We start from the raw sequence: 23,297 nt of genomic DNA on the forward strand, positions 1-23,297 counted from the left end.
ATGTATGTATATAGATAGATATATACACACGAACACATACATCCTTCATTGTGCTACAGTGTAATAAATGTAATTCACTGTAGCCTAACCCACTCAAATTCCCTTTTGGAAGGAATCGTTAACAGATATATACAACAATAGTGGCATGGCAAGATTGTAGTGACCTATTAAAGCCTAATAATTTGAACAAATATTCCAGTCCAGCAAACAGATGCAAATGTCCATATATGGCACTCCATCCAAGAAAGTTTAAAGAGCATGTATTAAAGATTAACAAGAATACCAACATTTCAGGGCTCAAACGCCCCTTTGTCAAGGTGAGTGGCCCCTAATCATGTGCACTGTTTCGTCTAACGGGTGATCTGGGCCTGTCTCTATGCTTACCTCCCACCCTACAGATGTATTCTTACTTGACTTTGCTGTCATCATGACATCAAAATTAAAAAGTTACATGACTGTAAATTAAATAGAGTGGCCCTAGATGGTGGTGTTTTGTCATATAAGCAAGCACCTGCATGCACACTGCCATGTTGTATACTACGATCTATTTGTAGAGCAAGCACACTAATGAAAAGTTACACATAAATGTAATGTATATATTCATTATATACTGTAATCTATTCACCATAGTAAACTCACTCACCTTAAGTTCATATACAAATAAATAAATAAAAATGGGGTTTTGCTTCATGGATTGATCAATGCACTTAAACTTGCAGTCCGCCATCAAGGGGCCCCCTGCAAGTCCTGCTCTGACACCCAGGGGTAAATTTACTAAGATGGGAGTTCTATTGAAGAAGAAGAATCTGATTGGTTGCTAAGGGCAACATCCCATTTTCAATAGAACTCCCATCTTAGTAAATATCTAAAGATCCTGACATCAGGAATCACATCATAGTCAAACTGAATATATGCTTGATTCCTGTTTAGCGCTCACCTGCCAACTAACTCATAGATTTTAAAGGTGAGACAATCACCAACACAACTCCTGAATAACCACTAAGAAAGCAGCAGTTACAGGTTTAAGATAAATTAGCTTACATAGGGGTGAGTGAAAAAGCTGTTATCACAAAATGGTTAAAAAAAAAAGTAAATATATGCACAAACCTGCTATTCCCATATGGGGGTGCAGTGGCCTGTGACTATATTGCTTAAATAAATAAATAAAAAATAAACAGGAAGCTCAGCACTCTCTTATATGTGTGTTTGTGTGTGTGTGTGTGTGTGTGTGTATGTGTTTGAAGTAAAACCCTAGACAAAAAAGATTAGCGTTGTTAGGCTATATGTAGGCCTAGAGAGTAGCATGGCATTGGGCCCTAACAGGTGTTAGAAGAGCCACTAAATGTTCCTATTATTTGAATCCCTTTATTGCCAACAATTTGTTTAGTTCTAGGTCAGGCATGCCTTCCCTCCCAGAATGGCCGGGAGGGTCCCGAAAATCGGGTCACCCTCCCGGTCCCCCAGAAAGGTGGGCAACCCTCCTGGTTTCTGGGGGACCCCCGCCCCCCCCCCTGATCGTGGCTTCCTCCCCCTCAACCGTTTAAATAACCATATCTGCCGATCTCCGCGGAGAGGGCGGGACTAAAGTGTCCTAATCGTGTCATTTTAGCCCTGCCCCCTCTGAGGAAATCGGTAAATCAGGTCAGTTTCCATCATGGGGGCGGGGCTTAATGATGGCACGCTAAGGCTCCGCCCCCAAACTCCTGCTGAGAGTCTCCTCTCCGGGCTTCTCCCGTACAGGAGATTACAAAGATCTGCAACCTTGTTCTAGGTGGAGTTATTTTTTAGACATTTAGGGTAGAGGTCACATATAATAAACTTCTATATCAAAGTATTACCTTTGAGAACAGAAATATGCTGCCGTCCTTCCCCATCTGGATGGTAATTCTTAAAATCAATATCTTCTCCCTCTTTCAGCTCCACCTTGTCATAGCCATACCAGCCAAGGAGCTCATTCATGGTATTTTCAGCGAAGTTCTGAAAAAAAAAAATTCCAATTATTTCAGTGATCAATAATAATAAAAATAAGTATTTAAACGGTCTTAATAATCTGATCAATCATAATGTAGACACCACAATGTCACCAATTATGAAGTCAACATTTTGAACTGTCAACATGGAACATGTTATCATCTTCACAATGTTTACATTTTCGAAATGATGACTTAATAAATGTTGATATTCCGCATGGAATGTAGGCTGCGGGTTATGCAGCAGCAGAGGAGGGTTCGGGTTAAGCAGCAGCAGAGGATGATTAGGGTTAGGTAGTATGAGAGGAGGATTAGGTTACGTGAAGTGAGGGCTAGTGGGAAAGCACTAGGGGGAAAGTTAGGGTGCGGAAGATAGGTTAGGGTTAGTTACTAGAGGGAGTGAAACTCCATAAAGGAACTGCAGGATCAATAAACCCAGAAGATACAGCTCGAGCCTGCGGACTTTCCAAATCATCATCATTAGACCACTATAAACATTTTGTCAACATTCTTTTTTTGTTGTTGTTGTTTTTACGAGTACAGAAAAGAAGAAAAAACAAGACATACAACGAATGCTGTGTATTACATACTTGTACATGTAATTTTGTTAAAAAAGATATCATAATAGAAAATTATAGAGATTTCTGAGAATGCCAGTTACACTGGTCCTAATATCGCATTTTTTCTAACCTTGCTCCGCAAAGTATTAGAAAGAAATTATTTTATCTTCAATAAATCGTTCTTCCTACAGGTGCTTGGGTACGCTATGGGTGCAGCGGTCGTACCCACGTTCGTGAACGCATTTATGTTTAGTACTGTAGCTAAGAGAAATTGTTTATTGGTGGGGAACATGCTGCTAACATCGATATGTTTACGAGATTTATCGATGACATTTTCTTTCTATGGAGGGGGTCTAAGGACCAACTAATTGAGTTGATGGAGGTTATTAACAAATTGGATGCCAATATCCATTTCCCTTTTAACATCCAAGCTGATAAAGTCCAATTCTTGGATGTAGAAGTCTCTATCTCACAAGGTCGGTTTGTTACTTATTTATACAGCAAACCCATTGCAATAGTCTGCTGTCATATTCAAGCTATCAAAAAGGGATTGCCGTATTCACAATTTCTTCGGGTGCATAGGATATGTAGCGATCCACTGGAAGAAAAACATCAAATGGACCTTATGGAGATAAAATTCTTAGAGAAAGGTTAGGCCAAAAATGTATTACAGATGGCCAGAATTAAAGCATTAGGCCAGCCTAAACAAGGTGGACCTAAGAGTAATGATTGAATGGAGGATATCATTATCTGGGTTAATAATTACTCCACAGAAAGCACTCCTATAACATCGATGGCTAAACAAATCTGGCCTGTAGTATAAAATGACCCTGACCTAAAAGGTTTCTCCAGTCGCCATTTGCTCCCCTGTTTCACAAGGGGACATAACGTTAGAGATATGTTAGTTCATACTGACGTATATCTGATTTTGTGTCAACAGTTCCCAGCCACTTTATGACTACAAAAACAGGGAATTATAAATGTTTGGTCAGTGCCACTTGTAACCACTTACTAACACAGGACTATATATATATAGTTCATCCGCATCTGGGTAACAGGATTAAGATCAAAAAATTGTTAACATGTACAAGCAAATATCTGGTGTACTGTATATGTAGTATGTGTTACGTGGGTAAAACCATCTGTCAATTTAGAGAAAGGATGGCCCAACATTTAGACATTGTAAATGTCAACAAAATTAGCCACAAATATAACCCACATAATGGATAATACCTGTAATATTTAACTTTGGTGGAATCACTGCACGCTTTTAAGACTCTATTTAAGTTCTGATAAACAAAACTCTTGTTAAGTGAGGTTAAGACAAATACAAAATTTGTACAGCTGTTTTATCACTTTTACATCAACCTTTTACATATGATTATAATAATAATAATAATAATAACTAGGGAATAGGTGCACCTTAAGTTATATTACTATATGATTCTATGATATTAAAAGTTATTGCCAATGTTTCTTAACCAAATAAAACAGGATCATGGAAAAATATGGGTAAAGGTGCATACACATGGTGCGATATTAGCTAAAGTTTTTGACTAATCACAACGATTCACACCCGCGGTCACCGTGTTCACATCTGTAAGTGTATTAAAGTGTGAATGTGATTGTGTGCATATATGTTTGTATGTGTATCTATATATTGATGGATAAATTAATTTATATAAACATGCGTATAGATGGACCACCCCCCCCCCACACACACACACACACACACACACACACGCACACCATACTCTATTAGTGTCATCATAGATATTTATGTGTGAGGTTATTTGGTTCCCAAACTTTTTTAAACTCATTTAACAAACTTTTTTGAATCGGCATGTTTTGTACGGCACCCCTAGGTACGCCGTTTCTTAGCCAAAGGCTTGGCATAAGTACTAAGGTAAGTAAATTGCGTGAGCCTGTTATCTCTTTCATCCATTTATGTTATCGTAGTCACAGTTGCATTTCTATTTGTTGACATAGGTTATTATTAGTAAAACCAGCTCTGGTGGATGCCTATCACATTGACCAAAAATTATTTTTAACCACCTACCTTCCAACCCGTGGCACAATGCAAGTGCCCTAAAGCATCCAAATTTGGAAACTACTGCTCTACTCAATATACTGTATGTCTACTGTGTACCTCTCTCTACCTGCTGCAAGTTTTAGCTTGACCTAGTACTCCATTATGTATTCCAATAGAAAACATAAGCTACAAACTATTTTCCAGTAGTTTTAGAAATATGCAATACTCTAACTATTAAAAAATAGCTGCAGACATTTATGTGGATGTATAACCAAACAGTACTCATAATTTAGTCTTAGTCTATAATTACAATATAGCCCTAGCTTGTGGCTAATACGTATACTGTATAATGTAGAGCACATTATGGTAAACGGTATGCAATATATTTAATGCATTTTATGAAATGCAGAGCATACTGTTATATGGTGTTTAGTGTTAAAAACAGACCTCTAATCCAGAGGTGTATTAATAGAGGAGGAGGCCGGGTGCAGACTCCTTCATCCGTGTCCCTCCTTTCTAGTCAGCAGTGCAGTAAAGCCTGAGCTCTGGGTGGCACAGACTCTATTGAGGATTGACAGATCTCAGGGAAATGCCACAGCAGACATTTTCTGAGAGATTACGTACTGCGCATACACAAAATTCAGAGTAAATGGATACCGCTCCGTTTTCCTGGTGATTTTTGGAGAAGTTATCCCGATGACAGCGGAGGAAGGTAATCATGCAGCAGCCTCTTTTCCCCAACTGCAGCCCTGCACAGAGAGGGAAATAGGTGGCTGCTGCTGCAAGCCAATTAATAAACACTACCCCCTCTCAGTGGCCCTGGCAAGACATCCATGCTAGTGTCTGGTATGTGGCTGGACTTGAATTTGGTTACTAGTGTTTGGCAGGACCTTTGATTTACAGTAGTAGCTAATGTAAAGTTAGGTACACACTTTATGATTTTTTGGAAATTTGCACATTGTTTGTCCAATAGTTTAAGGCAGTGGTCTCCAACCTGTAGCTTGCGAGCTACCAGTAGCTCAGTGGCATAACTATAAATTTTGCTCCCCCCAGCCAAAAACTTTGTGGCGCCCTCCCACCCGGGCTCCTCTCCAGCATGTTTCCCCAGCGTGTGACGTGATGACGTCACACGCATAACGGAGAAGGTGAAGCAGGATAGGGGAAGAGAGACCAGCATAAACTGCTACTTTCCTTGGCTCCGATGCATCCCAGGACAACCTAGCATGCCCGCCCGCCCATCCTGTACACAGTAGCCAATATGCGGCTCTGTGTACAGTCAATTGAATCAGTGGGGGGGGTTTGTGGTCTCTGTCATGGCCGTACCCATGCCTCGGCTGGCTCGCCTCCGGAGCTCAGCCAGTGGGCAGCAACAGGCAGCAGCATATCAGTGCGTCGAGCGGGTGCCGGCGCCCACACAGACCCCACTGTCGATTGCTCCCCCAAGCGGCTGCTGGGGCTGCCTTACAGTAGTTACGCCACTGCAGTAACTCACAGTCATAGTTTGAGTAGCTCGCCTACCTACAGTACTGCTGTCAGCTGGGATTAAGTGCCAGAAATCAGGTCCTGAATCCAGGAGGCAGGAATAGAGAACCCGAAAGCCACCAGCAGCAGCAGAGGAATCCAGTGTCATTGTCCCATAGCAGACTGGAGGCTGCTCCTGGGACCCACGAAGATGCACACCACCGGCAGTCACTGGTGGGAGACAGCAGAACAGCTTACACTACCACAGAGATAAGTGGGAATGTAGTTGGGGGTCACTGCGAGATGGAGAGGGGATGCATTGGAAGTTGGCCAGACAGGTACGGGGACCACATGTGAAATTAGAAACATTTTTAGTAGCTCTTCAAGCAGTTTAATTTTTCTCGAGTAGCTTACACTCCAAATAAGGTTGGCGACCACTGGTTTAAGGGAAATCCCTGACAACATTGCATTGTTTGCCTGTCGCCTAGTGTGTACCCAGCTTAAGGCAATCAATCTCCTTATACTCTCACATTACTCTGTTTTAAGTATTTGAAAAAGTCCTAGGTTCTCATCATTGTGATATAATCATAGATGGCTGACAAGGTCGCTTGCTAGGAGTCTGCAATGTCAATGATTAAGGGATACTGCAGATTCCAACTGGGTCTTGACAGTGAATCTTGGAAAACATCCATATTGATTTCCCAAAACAGAACAAAACACTGTCTTATCAAATAGAAATGTCTCAGCAAAGTGGTGGTCCCCATATATAAAAATAGATCAATTACACGGCCAAGGAAATCCAGGTTTAAACCTATACACAAAAAAAATCTGAAATATTACAACAAATGTGCAATGATTAAAAACTTGATATGATCAATTCAAGCCTTTTCATTGCTATCCATAAAGATTGATTCTAGGGGAAACTAAAAATGTTCAAATAGTGGTTGTGAATTTTTTTTTGTTCCGTTGAGAATGTTTTCCTTATAAGTAATAAAATATTCAGTAACTACTATGATTAACTTTAGTTCATTCATTTATTAACCTCTACAAGAGCCATTAAAATTTACTAAACATATATTTTATATAACACTTAAATAATCCATAAATACTGTAGTATGTGAATTAATCCTGTAGATCAGAGCACTTCTCTCTATTCACTAAGCAGTGTGACCTCATTATTAAAAGTCTATCTACTAAACTGTGGAGAAATGTGTCTAGACGTCCATTAATATCTTTCTCCCTGATGTAGAACTTGAAACTTCTCAACATGTTTATTATACATTTGGCCTACATGTGTTGACACAAAAGTAATTCTGTTTGTAGCTTGTCTCTAAAATAAGGTGGAAAAATTGTGTCATATAATAAGTCTATATTTGAAATCCGTTCTGCCCAAGGCTACAAGTAGTAGAAATCCATTTCTTCAATCATTTTACACTGCCTATGCAATGGTTTATGATGACATAAATGTGTAGTGCTCCACAAGTACAAACAAGAGTTAAAGGGAAAACACTTAGATATTGTATTGTTTTGTAGTCATTCAGTAAAACATATCTTATTGGTGATGACCTCCAATGAACCGCCCATATGTGATCCCTTCAAGAATTAATTATCTAGTTGAGTGCACGTTTTGGTCACACTGCACATACACCAGCAGTGCTGTGTTCCACAGAATCTGGCACAGGGAATGGCTTCTGGACACTGGATTGTGGGCCAATAATGGGAGGAGGCAAATAGGTATTCCCCTTCTTGAATATAACAAGTGAAAAGCCTTGTTATCAGAAGTGGTTCTTGAAGCACCTTCTAGAACAGTGGTAGCCAACCCTAGCCCTCGAGAGCTACCAACAGTTCACATTTTCAAGACAACCTAGTTGCTGCACAGCTGCACTCATTAATCACTGAGACATTTTAAAAGATACACAGATGGAGCTAATTAGCTCACTTGTGATTCTGTGAGGAGACCTGCAAAACATGCACTGTTGGTAGCTCTCGAGGACTAGGGTTGGCTACCCCAGTTCTAGAAGATAATGGCAATAACCGAATTGGTTCCTTTAGACAACATCCCCTCTTCTAAAAACTCACCCTTTAGTAAATTATCCTCTAGCTTCCCAACAGTATGCTGCCACTTCCCTGTCTACCAAGAATCAAAGTTATGTATGTGTACGAGTGTGTGCACTTAAGTCACAAGTGCCCTAGTGCCCAGCTGCTTTGTTGAGACAAACTTTTTGAAAGATTCCAGGTGAAGAGCCTTATCCCATAACAAATATATTTATTACAGACATGCTCTGTAATCACAATGACCATAGTAGATGAAGTTAAATGGAAGGTATCCAAAAGTTACAGCAACTGATAATGGGAAAATGTACTATAAACTACTGATAGTATAAACCAGGAGTCCAGATTGTATAAGTAACTATGAATTGGTTTCTGTGACATCACAAGGGGTTGGGGTACGCACCGGGTGTCATCTGCCTTAGGCACACCTGGTGGTAGAGAGGCTAGTGATGGCTCTGAGTGAAGGCAAGAACATAGAAGTAATATATGCCACAATTCAAAAACATCCAACAGCAATATAATTGGTAGTGAAGATATGAGTGCTATTGCTAGGTAGCATTCCTATTGCCTAGAACAGTGGTTCCCAACCTTTTTTCTCTCTCGTACCCCTTGATTAGGCTTTGCATTGATGAGTACCCCCTCTTCTCAATTTAAAATATAGACAGTACTTATGAGTGGAGTGGAAGTGAGCGGTATGCGTATCCTTATGCATGTCCTTATATTTACCCCTTCCCGACATTTAACGTACATTTACGTCATGGTCGGGAAGCACTTCCCGACACATGGCGTAAATGTACGTCATGGATTTAAACTGTCACCGCGTCTATAGACGCGGTGACAGTTTCAACATGTCTGCTGTCCCTGACAGCAGACATGTCCGTGCATGCCCAGGGGGGGCTGCGATGCCGCCCCCCCGTCGGCGATCGCTGTGATTGGCTGTTCAGTGTGAACAGCCAATTACAGCGTTTTCCTGTGTCACCGGCGAATAACGTTCGCCGGTGACACGGGATCAGAGGTGATTGGTGCTGTAAAGTACAGCACCAATCACCGCGGGGTGTAAGGGTGACACTGGTGTCACCCCACCTCACCCCGCCCGCCCCCAAAGGCCGTGATTGGTCCGTCGGACCGACGGACCAATCACAGCCAAGGAGGGGGATTTAAACTAACGGTGACTGCACTGCAGACGCCATTCCGGTCTGGAATAGCGTGCAGTGCGGTCACCGTACCCCCCTGCCGCCATACTGACCAGAACCTTGCTCCATACTTGCTCCATACTTACCTGATCGCTGCTTCATCACTGCTTCCTGGATCCTGTTGCTACTTGTGCCTTCCTGTGAAATTGTGCTGCTGCAGTGTACTAGCTAGATAGAGAGATAGATAGAGAGATAGAGAGAGATAGAGAGATAGAGAGAGATAGAGAGAGATAGAGAGAGATAGAGAGAGAGATAGTGTCAGAGAGTGCTATATTTTGTGCTGCTGCAGTGTGATATAGTTATAGATAGAGAGAGAGAGATAGAGAGAGAGAGATAGATAGAGAGGCCTAGTGACAGAGTGCTATATTTTGTGCTGCTGCAGTGTGATAGTTATAGAGAGATAGAGAGAGATAGAGAGAGAGATAGTGTCAGAGAGTGCTATATTTTGTGCTGCTGCAGTGTGATATAGTTATAGATAGAGAGAGAGAGATAAAGAGAGAGAGATAGATAGAGAGGCCTAGTGACAGAGTGCTATATTTTGTGCTGCTGCAGTGTGATAGTTATAGAGAGATAGAGAGAGATAGAGAGAGAGAGATAGAGAGAGATAGTGACAGATTGTGCTATATATTTTTTATATAACTGACTGCTGCCCCCTCCTTTTGTGCTGATCAGTATAAATTAACTGATCAGCAACTTTTTGGGGGCGCAGGTTTTTTTTTATATATAGATATACCTGTCAGTGCTGCTGCTGCAGTGTCATAGAGTGATAGATAGTGAGAGATAGAGAGATAGAGAGAGATAGTGACAGAGAGTGATAGAGAGTGCTAAATTTTGTGTCTGCTGCCCCCGCCTTTTGTGCTGATCACTATATCTGAGGTGATCAGCAACTTTTTTGGGGGTACAGAGGTTTTTTTTTTTTTATATATACCTGTCAGTTGCACCAAAGGTTGTGCACCTGCTGCACCTCACTGGTAATCAGTGTCGCATCACTGATCACCTTTTTTTTTTGTGTGTGTGCTGTGGGGTCTTTTTTTAATTTTTTTTTTACACACACTGTGATTTTGTGGGTGTCCTGTGGCCGCTGTGCGCTGATCAGTGACGTACATCACTGATCATCTTTTTCGGCACAGGGTTGATCTATTTTTTTTTTTTTTTTGATCAAATTCCTGTTGCCTTTGAGCGCTGTTCAGTGACAGACGTTACTGACCAACATCTGTGCTCAATTTTTGGCGCAGGACCTTTTTTTTTTTTTTTAACCCCTTAAATTTTTTATTTTTAACCCCTTCATTTTTTTTTTTTTTATTGGTATAAAGTATTTTTTTTTTTCTGCACCACATACACACTACACACTACATACCCCCCGGATTGAAATAAAGTTTGTACCCCCCCCTACACTATACACGTGTTGAAACATTTCACTACCAGTAACACAAAAATAAAAATGGCATCCCAAATGTCCTCCCAAATGTCCTCCCAAATGTCCTCCCAGTCATCCAGGAGAATGTATTCAGTGGAGGAGGCATATGCCATGCTTGCTTCTGACTCTGACACAGCCAGTGATGCAAGCGGGGAATTTGAAGGATTCGCCTTAAGCTCCTCTTCCTCCTCTGGTGATGAGGGACCCCCTCAAAGACGCCCCCGTAGAGCAGCTGAGACCCCCCCCCCCAATAATTGATCTCGTATGGACCCCACCACCAGACAATTTTGAGCCCCAGGTTCCTGAGTTTTTGGCCATGCCAGGAATCCAATTTGATTCCACAGGTCTCAGAGAAATTGACTTTTTCAAATTATTTTTCTCTGATGATTTTATAAATTTAATGGTGGACCAAACTAATTTATATGCCCAGCAGTTTATTGCTCAAAACCCCACGTCATCATTTGCTAGGTGGACCCCTGTAGATGCAGTAGAGATGATGACGTTTTGGGGTCTGGTGTTTCATATGGGCATAGTAAAAAAGCCAGAAATTAGGCAATATTGGAGTACAGATGTTCTGTACAGTACTCCATTTTACCGTATGGCCATGACCCGGACTCGATTTGAGACAATTCTTAAATTTATACATTACACCGATAATGCACAGTGCCCACCCAGAGATGATCCCACCTTTGACCGGCTATTCAAAGTCAGGCCGGTCATTGATCATTTCAGTGCCAAATTTGAAGAGGTGTACATCCCTGAAAAATTTATTTGTATCGACGAGTCCCTTATACATTTTAAAGGAAGGGTTAAATTCCGCCAGTACCTTCCCAGTAAGAGGGCAAGGTATGGCATAAAAATGTATAAACTGTGTGAAAGCACCTCAGGGTACACCCACAGGTTTAGGGTTTATGAAGGGAAGGATTCAAGAATTGAACCGCCAGAATGCCCCCCCTCCCTCGTAGGTGTTAGTGGGAAAATTGTCTGGGATTTAGTGCACCCCTTCCTGGATAAAGGTTATCACCTCTATGTGGATAACTTTTACACCAGCATCCCCCTGTTTAAGGCCCTTGGTTCAAGAGGTACAGCAGCTTGCGGTACTGTGCGCAAGAACCAAAGAGGCCTCCCAAAAACGCACATTGCCCAAGTAATGAGAAGGGGTGAAAGCAGGGGAATATGCAACGAAAATATGTTGTTGGTCAAATATAAGGACAAGAGGGATGTCCTTATACTGACAACAATTCACGGAGACAGTACCACCTCCGTCCCTGTACGAGGTACCAGTACCCACACCTCAAAACCTAATTGTATCCTGGATTACAATAGGTACATGGGCGGAGTGGATCTTTCAGATCAGGTACTGAAGCCGTACAGTGCCCTGCGGAAAACAAAAATCTGGTACAAGAAGGTGGCCGTGTATATCATCCAGATGGCACTGTATAACGCTTACGTGCTATTCCGTTCTACCGGCCAGAGGGGGACATTTATGCACTTTCAAGAGGAAGTCATAAAGGGCCTAATATTTGGGAACCAGCAGGCAGAGGGCCCCAGTACTTCTAGTACTGGCCCCCGTATTGTACCAGGGCAGCATTTTCCTGATGAAATCCCCTCCACTGGAAAAAAGGGCAGGACACAAAAAAGGTGCAAAGTTTGCTATAAAAAGGGAATAAGAAAGCAAACTATTTTCCAGTGTGACACTTGCCCCGACAAACCCGGCCTATGTATAAAGGAGTGTTTTAAAATATACCACACATCTATGGAATATTAGGTTCATAATTTCACCGTGCTTCGGGGGTCTTGCTAATGCCACATAGCACCCACCATTCATTCCACCAGAATCTGAGCCGCAAAATCCAAAAATCACTCCTTCCCTTCTGAGTCCTGCCATGCACCCAACTGGTATTTTTTGGTCACATGTGAGGCATTGCCGTACTCGGGAGAAATTGGGGCACAGATTTTGGGGTGCTTTGTCTCCTTCATTCCTTGTGAAAATGAAAAATTTTGAGCCAGAACTGCATTTTTGTGTAAAAAAATGTAATTTTTCATGTTCACTGCCCACTTGTATCAAAATTGGTGAAACCCCTGGGGGTTTGAAATGTACACTATACCCCTAGATGAATTCCCTGAGGGGTGTAGTTTGCAAAATGGGGTCACTTGTGGGGGGGTTCCACTGTATTGGTGCTTTGGGGGTCTTGCTAATGCGACATAGCACCCACCATCATTTCACCAGAATTTGTGCTGCAAAATCCAAATATCACTCCTTCCCTTCTGAGTCCTGCCACTTTTTGGTCACACATGAGGCATTGCCGTACTCGGGAGAAATTGGGGCACAGATTTTGGGGTGCTTTGTCTCCTTCATTCCTTCTGAAAATGAAAAATTTTGAGCCAGAACTGCATTTTTGTGTAAAAAAATGTAATTTTTCATTTTCACTGCCCACTTGTATCAAAATTGGTGAAACCCCTGGGGGTTTGAAATGTACACTATACCCCTAGATGAATTCCCTGAGGGGTGTAGTTTGCAAAATGGGGTGACTTGTGGGGGGGTTCCACTGTATTGGTGCAACATAGCACCCACCATTCATTCCACCAGAATCTGTGCTGCAAAATCCAAAAATCACTCCTTCCCTTCTGAGTCCTGCCATGCACCCAACTGGTATTTTTTGGTCACATGTGAGGCATTGCCGTACTCGGGAGAAATTGGGGCACAGATTTTGGGGTGCTTTTTCTCCTTCATACCTTCTGAAAATGAAAAATTTTGAGCCAGAACTGCATTTTTGTGTAAAAAATGTAATTTTTCTTTTTCACTGCCCACTTGTATCAAAATTGGTGAAACCCCTGGGGGTTTTAAATGTACACTATACCCCTAGATGAATTCCCTGAGGGGTGTAGTTTGCAAAATGGGGTCACTTGTGGGGGGGTTCCACTGTATTGGTGCTTGGGGGGTCTTGCTAATGCGACATAGCACCCACCAAAATTCCACCAGAATCTGAGCTGCAAAATCCAAAAATCACTCCTTCCCTTTTGAGTCCTGCCATGCACCCAACTGGTATTTTTTGGTCACATGTGAGGCATTGCCGTACTCGGGAGAAATTGGGGCACAGATTTTGGGGTGCTTTTTCTCCTTCATACCTTCTGAAAATGAAAAATTTTGAGCCAGAACTGCATTTTTGTGTAAAAAATGTAATTTTTCATGTTCACTGCCCACTTGTATCAAAATTGGTGAAACCCCTGGGGGTTTGAAATGTACACTATACCCCTAGATGAATTCCCTGAGGGGTGTAGTTTGCAAAATGGGGTCACTTGTGGGGGGGTTCCACTGGATTGGTGCTTGGGGGGTCTTGCTAATGCAACATAGCACCCACCAAAATTCCACCAGAATCTGAGCTGCAAAATCCAAAAATCACTCCTTCCCTTCTGAGTCCTGCCATGCACCCAACTGGTATTTTTTGGTCACATGTGAGGCATTGCCGTACTCGGGAGAAATTGGGGCACAGATTTTGGGGTGCTTTGTCTCCTTCATACCTTCTGAAAATGAAAAATTTTGAGCCAGAACTGCATTTTTGTGTAAAAAAATGTAATTTTTCATTTTCACTGCCCACTTGTATCAAAATTGGTGAAACCCCTGGGGGTTTGAAATGTACACTATACCCCTAGATGAATTCCCTGAGGGGTGTACTTTGCAAAATGGGGTGACTTGTGGGGGGGTTCCACTGTATTGGTGCAACATAGCACCCACCATTCATTCCACCAAAATCTGTGCTGCAAAATCCAAAAATCACTCCTTCCGTTCTGAGTCCTGCCATGCACCCAACTGGTATTTTTTGGTCACATGTGAGGCATTGCCGTACTCGGGAGAAATTGGGGCACAGATTTTGGGGTGCTTTTTCTCCTTCATACCTTCTGAAAATGAAAAATTTTGAGCCAGAACTGCATTTTTGTGTAAAAAAATGTAATTTTTCATTTTCACTGCCCACTTGTATCAAAATTGGTGAAACCCCTGGGGGTTTGAAATGTACACTATACCCCTAGATGAATTCCCTGAGGGGTGTAGTTTTCAAAATGGGGTGACTTGTGGGGGGGTTCCACTGTATTGGTGCTTGGGGGGTCTTGCTAATGCGACATAGCACCCACCAAAATTCCACCAGAATCTGAGCCGCAAAATCCAAAAATCACTCCTTCCGTTCTGAGTCCTGCCATGCACCCAACTGGTATTTTTTGGTCACACGTGAGGCATTGCCGTACTCGGGAGAAATTGGGGCACAGATTTTGGGGTGCTTTTTCTCCTTCATACCTTCTGAAAATGAAAAATTTCGAGCCAGAACTGCATTTTTGTGTAAAAAATGTAATTTTTCATTTTCACTGCCCACTTGTATCAAAATTGGTGAAACCCCTGGGGGTTTGAAATGTACACTATACCCCTAGATGAATTCCCTGAGGGGTGTACTTTGCAAAATGGGGTCACTTGTGGGGGGGTTCCACTGTATTGGTGCAACATAGCACCCACCATTCATTCCACCAGAATCTGTGCTGCAAAATCCAAAAATCACTCCTTCCCTTCTGAGTCCTGCCATGCACCCAACTGGTATTTTTTGGTCACATGTGAGGCATTGCCGTACTCGGGAGAAATTGGGGCACAGATTTTGGGGTGCTTTTTCTCCTTCATACCTTCTGAAAATGAAAAATTTTGAGCCAGAACTGCATTTTTGTGTAAAAAAATGTAATTTTTCATTTTCACTGCCCACTTGTATCAAAATTGGTGAAACCCCTGGGGGTTTGAAATGTACACTATACCCCTAGATGAATTCCCTGAGGGGTGTAGTTTGCAAAATGGGGTGACTTGTGGGGGGGTTCCACTGTATTGGTGCTTGGGGGGTCTTGCTAATGCGACATAGCACCCACCAAAATTCCACCAGAATCTGAGCTGCAAAATCCAAAAATCACTCCTTCCCTTCTGAGTCCTGCCATGCACCCAACTGGTATTTTTTGGTCACATGTGAGGCATTGCCGTACTCGGGAGAAATTGGGGCACAGATTTTGGGGTGCTTTGTCTCCTTCATACCTTCTGAAAATGACAAATTTGGAGCCAGAACTGCATTTTTGTGTAAAAAAAATAATTTTTCATTTTCACTGCCCAGTTGTACCACAATTGGTGAAACCCCTGGGGGTTTGAAATGTACACTATACCCCTAGATGAATTCCCTGAGGGGTGTAGTTTGCAAAATGGGGTCACTTGTGGGGGGGTTCCTAACTTTTAGCATCTTATGGTGCCTTGAAACCTACATGGTGCCTAAAAAATAATCTCATAAAAAGGAGGCTCCAAAATCAAGTAGGTGCTCCTTCTATTATGAAGCCTGTGGTTTGGTCACCGTGCACACTAGGGCCACATATAGGATATTTATGAAAACAAAAGAATTGGGGGAATCAATTTTTAGTCACATTTCTCTAGTAAAATGTACTGTGTTCCTTATAAAAATGTATTAAAATTGCAAATCTGCAAAAAAAAAGAAATTTTGAAATTTCACCTACACTTTGTTTTAATTCCTGTGAAACACCTAAAGGGTTAACAAACTTCCAAAATGCTGTTTTGAATACTGTGAGGGGTGCAGTTTTTGAAATGGCATCATTTATGGGGGTGTCTCACATACAAGTCCCTCAAAGTCACATCAGAACTGAACTGGTCCCTAAAAAAATCAGTGTTTGAAATTTTCTTGAAAATTTGAGAATTTGCTATTCATATTGTAAGCCTCCTAGTGTCCCAAAAAATTAAAAGGAAGTTGAAATAATGATGTCAACATAAAGTAGACATATGGTCTATGTTAGTTATTCACTATTTTGAGTGGTAAGATTATTTGTCTCACAAGCAGAAAATTTAACATTTTGCAAATCGCTAAATTTTCCATTTTTTCACGATATTTTGGTATTTTTCACAAAAAAACACAGACTGTATCGACCCAAATTTACCACTAATTTGAAGTACAATGTGTCACGAAAAAACAATCTCAAAACCACTGGGATAAGTAAAAGCAAAAAAAAGTTATCCCCACTTAAGTGAGACATGTCAGATTTGAAAAAAAGGGCTCTGTCAGGAACGCAAAAACTGGCTCTGTCAGGAAGGGGTTAAGGAGTAGGGGAGAGGAATCGTGCCCTTCCGTGTCTGGTCGCTGTTTGTGTATTGTCTCCAGGGTTCCCACTTACACCTGTAGGATTAATGCTGCTGCTTCTTCCACCCATGTCAGTGTGGGGCAGATGATCGCTGATGTCTGAGGGCAGCATGGGAAGCTCCCGTTGGATTGCTGGTCAGGCAAAAGCACAATTAGACCATAAGTTACACAACATGGTTCTTCTCCATAGCAATGGGTCTTCTTCTGCCATCAAAATACTTTTTTTCATCTTTCGCCATTAGCAATATTATTTTCAAGTACCCCCAACTGGTCTGCAGAGTACCCCCAGGGGTACTAGTACCCCAGGTTGGGAACCACTGGCCTAGAATAAAAGAGCTTGCAGATCAAACTTCCTGCAAAGTACAATTTGTTTGGAAGAAGGTTTTAGGTCCATTTTGGCTTTCATTAACACTTGTAGTTTTGACAAAAAAAGTATATATGCAACATTTCATAGGGCCTTATGGCATGTAGGAAGCAGATCATTACAGATAGATCTGATATCTAGAACAGAGATACTGACAATGTATTTCTATCATGACATACTGACATCCAGCTGTATATATTCCATATGTTTGTATCAGGCCTCTTTGTTGCTTGGGTATGAGGGATTTTTCCCAGTTCATACCGTGGGAGCAGATTAAGGCATGGCATTTCTCATCGAAGTCAGTCTGGCAGTGAATCAGAAGGGAATAAGATGGGTAGACTTATCAAACCTCCAAAAAAAGAGATGTTGACCATAGCAACCATTCTACTTCTACTGCACATATCATTTAATTCGCAAAGGATTGAAACACATGCCGCTGTATGAGGGTCACTGTAATTCACCCTACAAGTCAGAATATCCCCAGGGTTCATAGTCAATTTAACAGAGAGGGGTTTAATTACTAAGAAGGGAGTTCTATTGAAGATGGGATGTTGCTATAAGAAACCAATCAGATTATATCTATTATCTTCTAGAAGGTCCTTAATAAATAAGTAGACTCTGATTGGTTGGTATAAGCAACATCCATCGCATCCCAGCATCTCTTCTTCAATAGAACTTCCATCTTAGTACATAAACCCCAGAGAGTTGCAGGGAGTCAGTCACAGCAGCTGACAATGTGATTCTAGAAAGCAAGTTAAGCAATATGCTTGGGAATCTGTTGCCAATTTGGCTTAAGCCAATTCTGAATTTTTTATACAATAATGAACAAACTCTCTCAAATTATGGAAAATCCATTGAGAATTGCTAATAACTATATGAGTGCAGGAATAAATGTCTTGGGCTGTATTTACAGTTAAACTGCTAATGGAAATATAGCATCATATAACCACTGCAATGCCTTCTGCATTTAATCTGCCATCAGGTTTCTGAAATGTAAGAAGGTAGCATCCAAGTATATATAGTATTACATATATGCAAGGCCAATTCAGAAAGAAATATAGTGACATTAATCATGGTTGTCCGTACAAATATCCCAAACCTAAGTGAGTCACAAATTGCCGACTACTCAAGAGTCATAAACTGCCTACTACACTACTTAGTTTTGGGTTACATTAACACCTGTAGTTTTGGTATAAGAAAGAAAAATACAAATGCTTTTCTTTACTGAAATGAGCAATGGATCGCACAGAAAATTGGTTATTAAAGTTGTGCCTTACACAAAATAAGAGTATAAAGTGCAGGCTCATTTATTTATTTGGTGAAATACAATATATAGATTTTAAGGCACTGCAATGGGTGATTATAATGTGCACAATGTATTCATATATAGGTAGCATCATATCAATTACATATATACTGCAGGCTTGTCTGGAAATCCTGTACGGTAATTCATACCTTCCAACATTTTGACATGCAAAATTGTGACAAAATACATCATACACTTAAAACTTACCCCATGCTAACCAAATTCCATCACACAGAAATGGCCGTACAGATGGTATAATGGTTAGCATTGCTGCCCCACAGCACTGAGGTCGTGGGTTTGATTCCCACCATGGCCCTAACTGTGCAGAGTTTGTATAATCTCCCCATACCTGATTTTCCTCTGGGTACTCCGGTTTCCTCCCACAATCTAAAATACACTGGTAGGTTATTTGGCTCCTAACAAATTTACCCTAGAATGTCTGTGTGTGCATGTACATAGGGAATATAGATTGTAAGCTCCACTGGGGCAGGGACTGATGTGAAAATTTAAATATTCTATGTAAAGTGCTGCGGAATATGTATGTGTTATTGAAGAATTGTCCCTGTCATCCCAATCTGGATTCTAGACAGTAGAAATATATATAGGAGAGGATCACTGGTCCACCTTGACCTATCCCCTTGCTGGCCTAGCACATGTGCCATGATATTAAGATGGAGGAGGCTACAACCATAAATATAAGTGCCTAAGGAAGTGTTAGATGCTTTTCTGGCTACAGAGTATCATACTAGGCACTCTGCAAGCCAAATGTAAAACAAGCCAAGTGCAGATACCACCAATGAAGCAATGGTACTGCCCTCTCGGATTTGCGATTCCACAACTCTGATTCCAGCATCCAAACATTACAATAAAGAATAAATGAAAATGAATTTGCAGTAAAATAGTAACATCTTTTCTAAATAGAATAAATGTAGTTAGATAATGAACACAATTCAAATATGGAGGAAAAACATGATATTGCTGGGTAACATCATCCATCGCAATTAATACCTTCAAGTGTATACTACATACCTTCTATATAGAATATATAGTAGCATTATTTCTAAATGGAAATATATGTATATACATTATATAGTTGAAATAAGGGAGAAAGAAAATAAAGGAAAGTCACTAACTAAAATTATGAAAATTAAAAAAGGGAAATACACAATTTGTTTAAAAAAAAATAGTTATTTGCAGTTTTCATTCAATACATGAGGATATAAATATAAAATAATGAATTTAACATGCCAAACAATTTCTCTGGGAAAGCCGCATCTGCCTACTGTAAACAGAATCCACTTGTGTGTTCATTCATTGTACTGTGTACAGTTCTACAGCAGAAGGCTACTCATTGTTTTTTTAGTCAGATCCTAAAAAAGATCAGATATTGAAAATGTTCCATTGGACTCTTGTAGTAATGCTTAATGACTTATCTGGCCAGGAAAGCCATACCAAGAGGCATCCAAATTAACGGACACAGCCTCATGCTTAATTGCATCGGATATCATGAAATGAAGATAGCAAAAGAAGGAGTACGTGTATCATCACTGTCCTTGTTAAACAGGATTCCCTATCATTTGCATGAGGAAGCATTTGCTGAGAAACTCTGCAAATCTCACTTTCACAATAGAATGATGGCAGCAGCCTTTAGTAGATTAAGGGAAGCCGTCTTCAGTGAAAACTAATATTTGAGTAGGAGATAGGGATTTTCTCTGATTATTAAATATATCCCTGTGTCCTAATTATATCAGGTTTGCCTTCATTTGTAATAGGGATTTTTCTGAAATCCAATTCATTGCTTAACACGTTTTCATCAGGTAAGATTGTACAGGCATGCCTTCATGCTTCATTTATTAAAAACTGTAAATTTGGGGTTTGGTTGGTGCCTGATAAGGCATTATAGGTGGCAGTAAATGACATGTGAAAGAATAGAAAATAAGGTAATAAGATAGATGAATATTTTAAAAATGAGCACACTGTCAGGTGTCCGTAGCTCTTCTATAGAGGTTTATGCAAGCGTTCCCATACATACTTTAGAAGTGAAATGTATTTACTAATACCCCTTTGACACCACACAAATAACCCGGGTCTAACCCAGTTTTTGCGGGGTCGACTCGAATCTCTGTGCAGTGTGAAAGCGCCATTTGGAAAAATCCGGGTCCATCAAACCGGCATTCTGACCCAGGTTAAAAGAAGGGTTTAATCCGGCTACACCCAGGTCCCATTTACACTATAGGAGGAGGCAGCGTCAGCTTCACGCAATGCCTTCCCGCCCCGATGACGCTCCCCCTTGCCCCCATGTGACTTCAGCTTATCGCCGGGTCGCTGGGAGGAGCTTCACCTCGCAAATGCCAGGTCGCTCCCGGGTTGCACCAATGTCCAAATCCCGGTTTTGACCCGGCATTTGCAATGTGAAAGGGGTATTAATGCTCCAGCAGGAAAAAAACCTATGCTGCAAACCAGCTTTTGGATTTAGGTTAAAAGTAGGAACAGTCTATGGAGACATTTTAAAGGATAGTTCCAGTTTCTTTAAAATGGTGCACACACTGGTCCTCAATCTCCTGCCATCTTCTTGAGGTGGCATTAATGTGTCCTTGGTCTATAGCTGGTTTGCTTAGTTATATCACAAATCCACTAGCACAAACAGTATTCTGATCTACTCTGTTCACTCCAAGGATGTTGTCATAATTATGTGGAGGTGGTGCGCTATAGACCTGTTTTGTTCAGTAGATTATGCTCTATTGCTAGATGGAGGCACTGGGACTGATTCAGGGTTGCCCACAGTGACATCTGTAAGTGATTTCCCATCCGTATGGTAAGTATGGATGGGCAATCAGTATATCCAGCCGTACGGTAATTATTATTATTTAAATTTTATTTATAAGGTGCCACAAGTGTTTTGCAGCGCTGTACAAAGGAACAGTATGGTGAGACAAACTTAACATTACAGTAAATGAATAACAAAATAGAGTACGGGTACAATGAATGCCACAATTCAATACACATTACAGCTTAAATGTAAGTAGTGAGGACTTGACCAATGTGCTACTTGGATGATGGAGATGAGTAAGTGGATGAAGATGGTCACTGAGTGTTTGAGTATGGGAGAGCTGTGAATGAAATGTGAAGACAAGAGTTCTTTGACAACTGGAGGGAAGAGGGCCCTGTTGGCATTTTAATGTTTAGTATCTACTAATAAAATAATCATCAATAGATCAACCAATTTATTTTTAGTGAATAGCGCTGCTCACTTTTTACTTTCCTCTGTCAAGTTTGGCCTGCCAAGTGAGCAGAAGAGCATCTGACATTTTTGGGCAACAGCGAATAATTGTGAACATCAGCATGTGGTGTGGATTGTGTGACGCTGAATCAGGCCCACTATGTGCTAAGGAAATAAATAATACTTGAAGACCCAGAGACAGCTCTGCTTTTACTTCAAAACTCTAAGTTATGAGAGCAGTCTAAGATTTGTCTCCAATATATATAACACCAGAACCTCTTCAAAAGTATGAAACTATTAAAATGCACATTTATCTATACATAAATGAAGTGTAAAAATTGGGATATAGAGAAATTCTTGCTTGTAGAATAAAAAAAACTACACAACATGTGCTAAATTATTGCTGTTAAACACTTAAGGCACAAGTTGTTCAGAGCACATTATAATCCATAAATTATGTACTACTTTTAACACTATAGCAAATGTAGCTGTGCTTTTTAAATGCCTAGCATTCTTATTTCATGAAAACAAGATTAATTAAAGTGCAGATTAGCATGTCTCATTGCAAAGATTGTTTATTTATCTTAACTCCTACATCAGTGCTTCACAAACTTTTTTGAATCATGGCACCCTAGAGTATCAGACCTTTTTTCCTAGGCCACTAGTATCTTGAGAATTGTGTTTATGTGTGATCCGTAGTTTCAGGTATTTTCAGGGAACCCTGTACTGCAGGATAAATAATTAGAACCCTCAGTGGAGGGTCTTCGGCCTATAACAATGATCCATTGCTCCCTCAGAGCAAGCAGGCCCACGGTTACTTAGGCCACCGCCAGGGCCTTATTGGCTCTGAGCAGTATATACTTATACAACAGACAGAGAACCGCTAGGTGGTGTTAGGTGGCAGGAAAATACTACAATACAGCTGCTGAAGGTGCAACTGTAAACTAGTCACTAGGATTACCCTCAAGGTGGTGAATAGGGTATCTGCCAGAAGGGCTAAGCAGTCACTGAATCACAGTCAATGGCCAGTACAGATATAACAGGACACAGCAAGGCAACTAGATGATAAATAAACCAGGACTTAGCTTGACTGGCGACAGGAATCAAAGGACAGGCTCGGATGTGACAGACACAAGTGATCTGGACAAAACACAGACTAGAATTATGATGAATCTTTCCACCAGATGTTATGAGAATTTCCTTGAACAGGAATCCACCGGACCTTCCTGGAGATGGTAAGGCAGGATCCTTCAATGGACATGCAGCACAAGGTCTTTCCAGAGTCCTTTCAAATTGAATTCTTCTCCACAAAATTCTACCAGAGAATAAATGGGATCTTCTAAGCCAGAATACACTAGACCAGGGGTATCCAAACTTTTTGCGACAAGGGCCAGTTTTGTTGAGGTGAAAATGTGTGGGGGCCGACCATTCAGCCTGACATTCGTTGAATCATTAATCACATCAGAATGGTCCCCCACTATGCCCCCATTCACTGTATGTCCCCCAGCTGCCCCTTCACTGTATATTCCCCTGCCTGCCCCCATTCGCTGTATGTCCTCCA

At 41.1% G+C, this 23,297-nt stretch overlaps 1 protein-coding gene across 2 annotated transcripts in view; it reads right to left on the reverse strand.

The window, feature by feature from the left end:
• SOBP (sine oculis binding protein homolog) overlaps window positions 1-23,297 on the reverse strand; it is a 162,298-nt gene that overhangs the window by 113,262 nt on the left and 25,739 nt on the right. For both annotated transcript variants that reach the window (XM_083176942.1, XM_083176943.1), the window contains exon 2: window positions 1,839-1,977. In XM_083176942.1, coding sequence (XP_083033068.1) covers window positions 1,839-1,977 — 139 coding nt within the window. The remainder of the gene's footprint in view (window positions 1-1,838; window positions 1,978-23,297) is intronic.

This window comes from Crinia signifera, chromosome 3, assembly GCF_055691185.1.
Source record: "Crinia signifera chromosome 3, ASM5569118v1, whole genome shotgun sequence".
Lineage (NCBI taxonomy): Eukaryota > Metazoa > Chordata > Amphibia > Anura > Myobatrachidae > Crinia > Crinia signifera.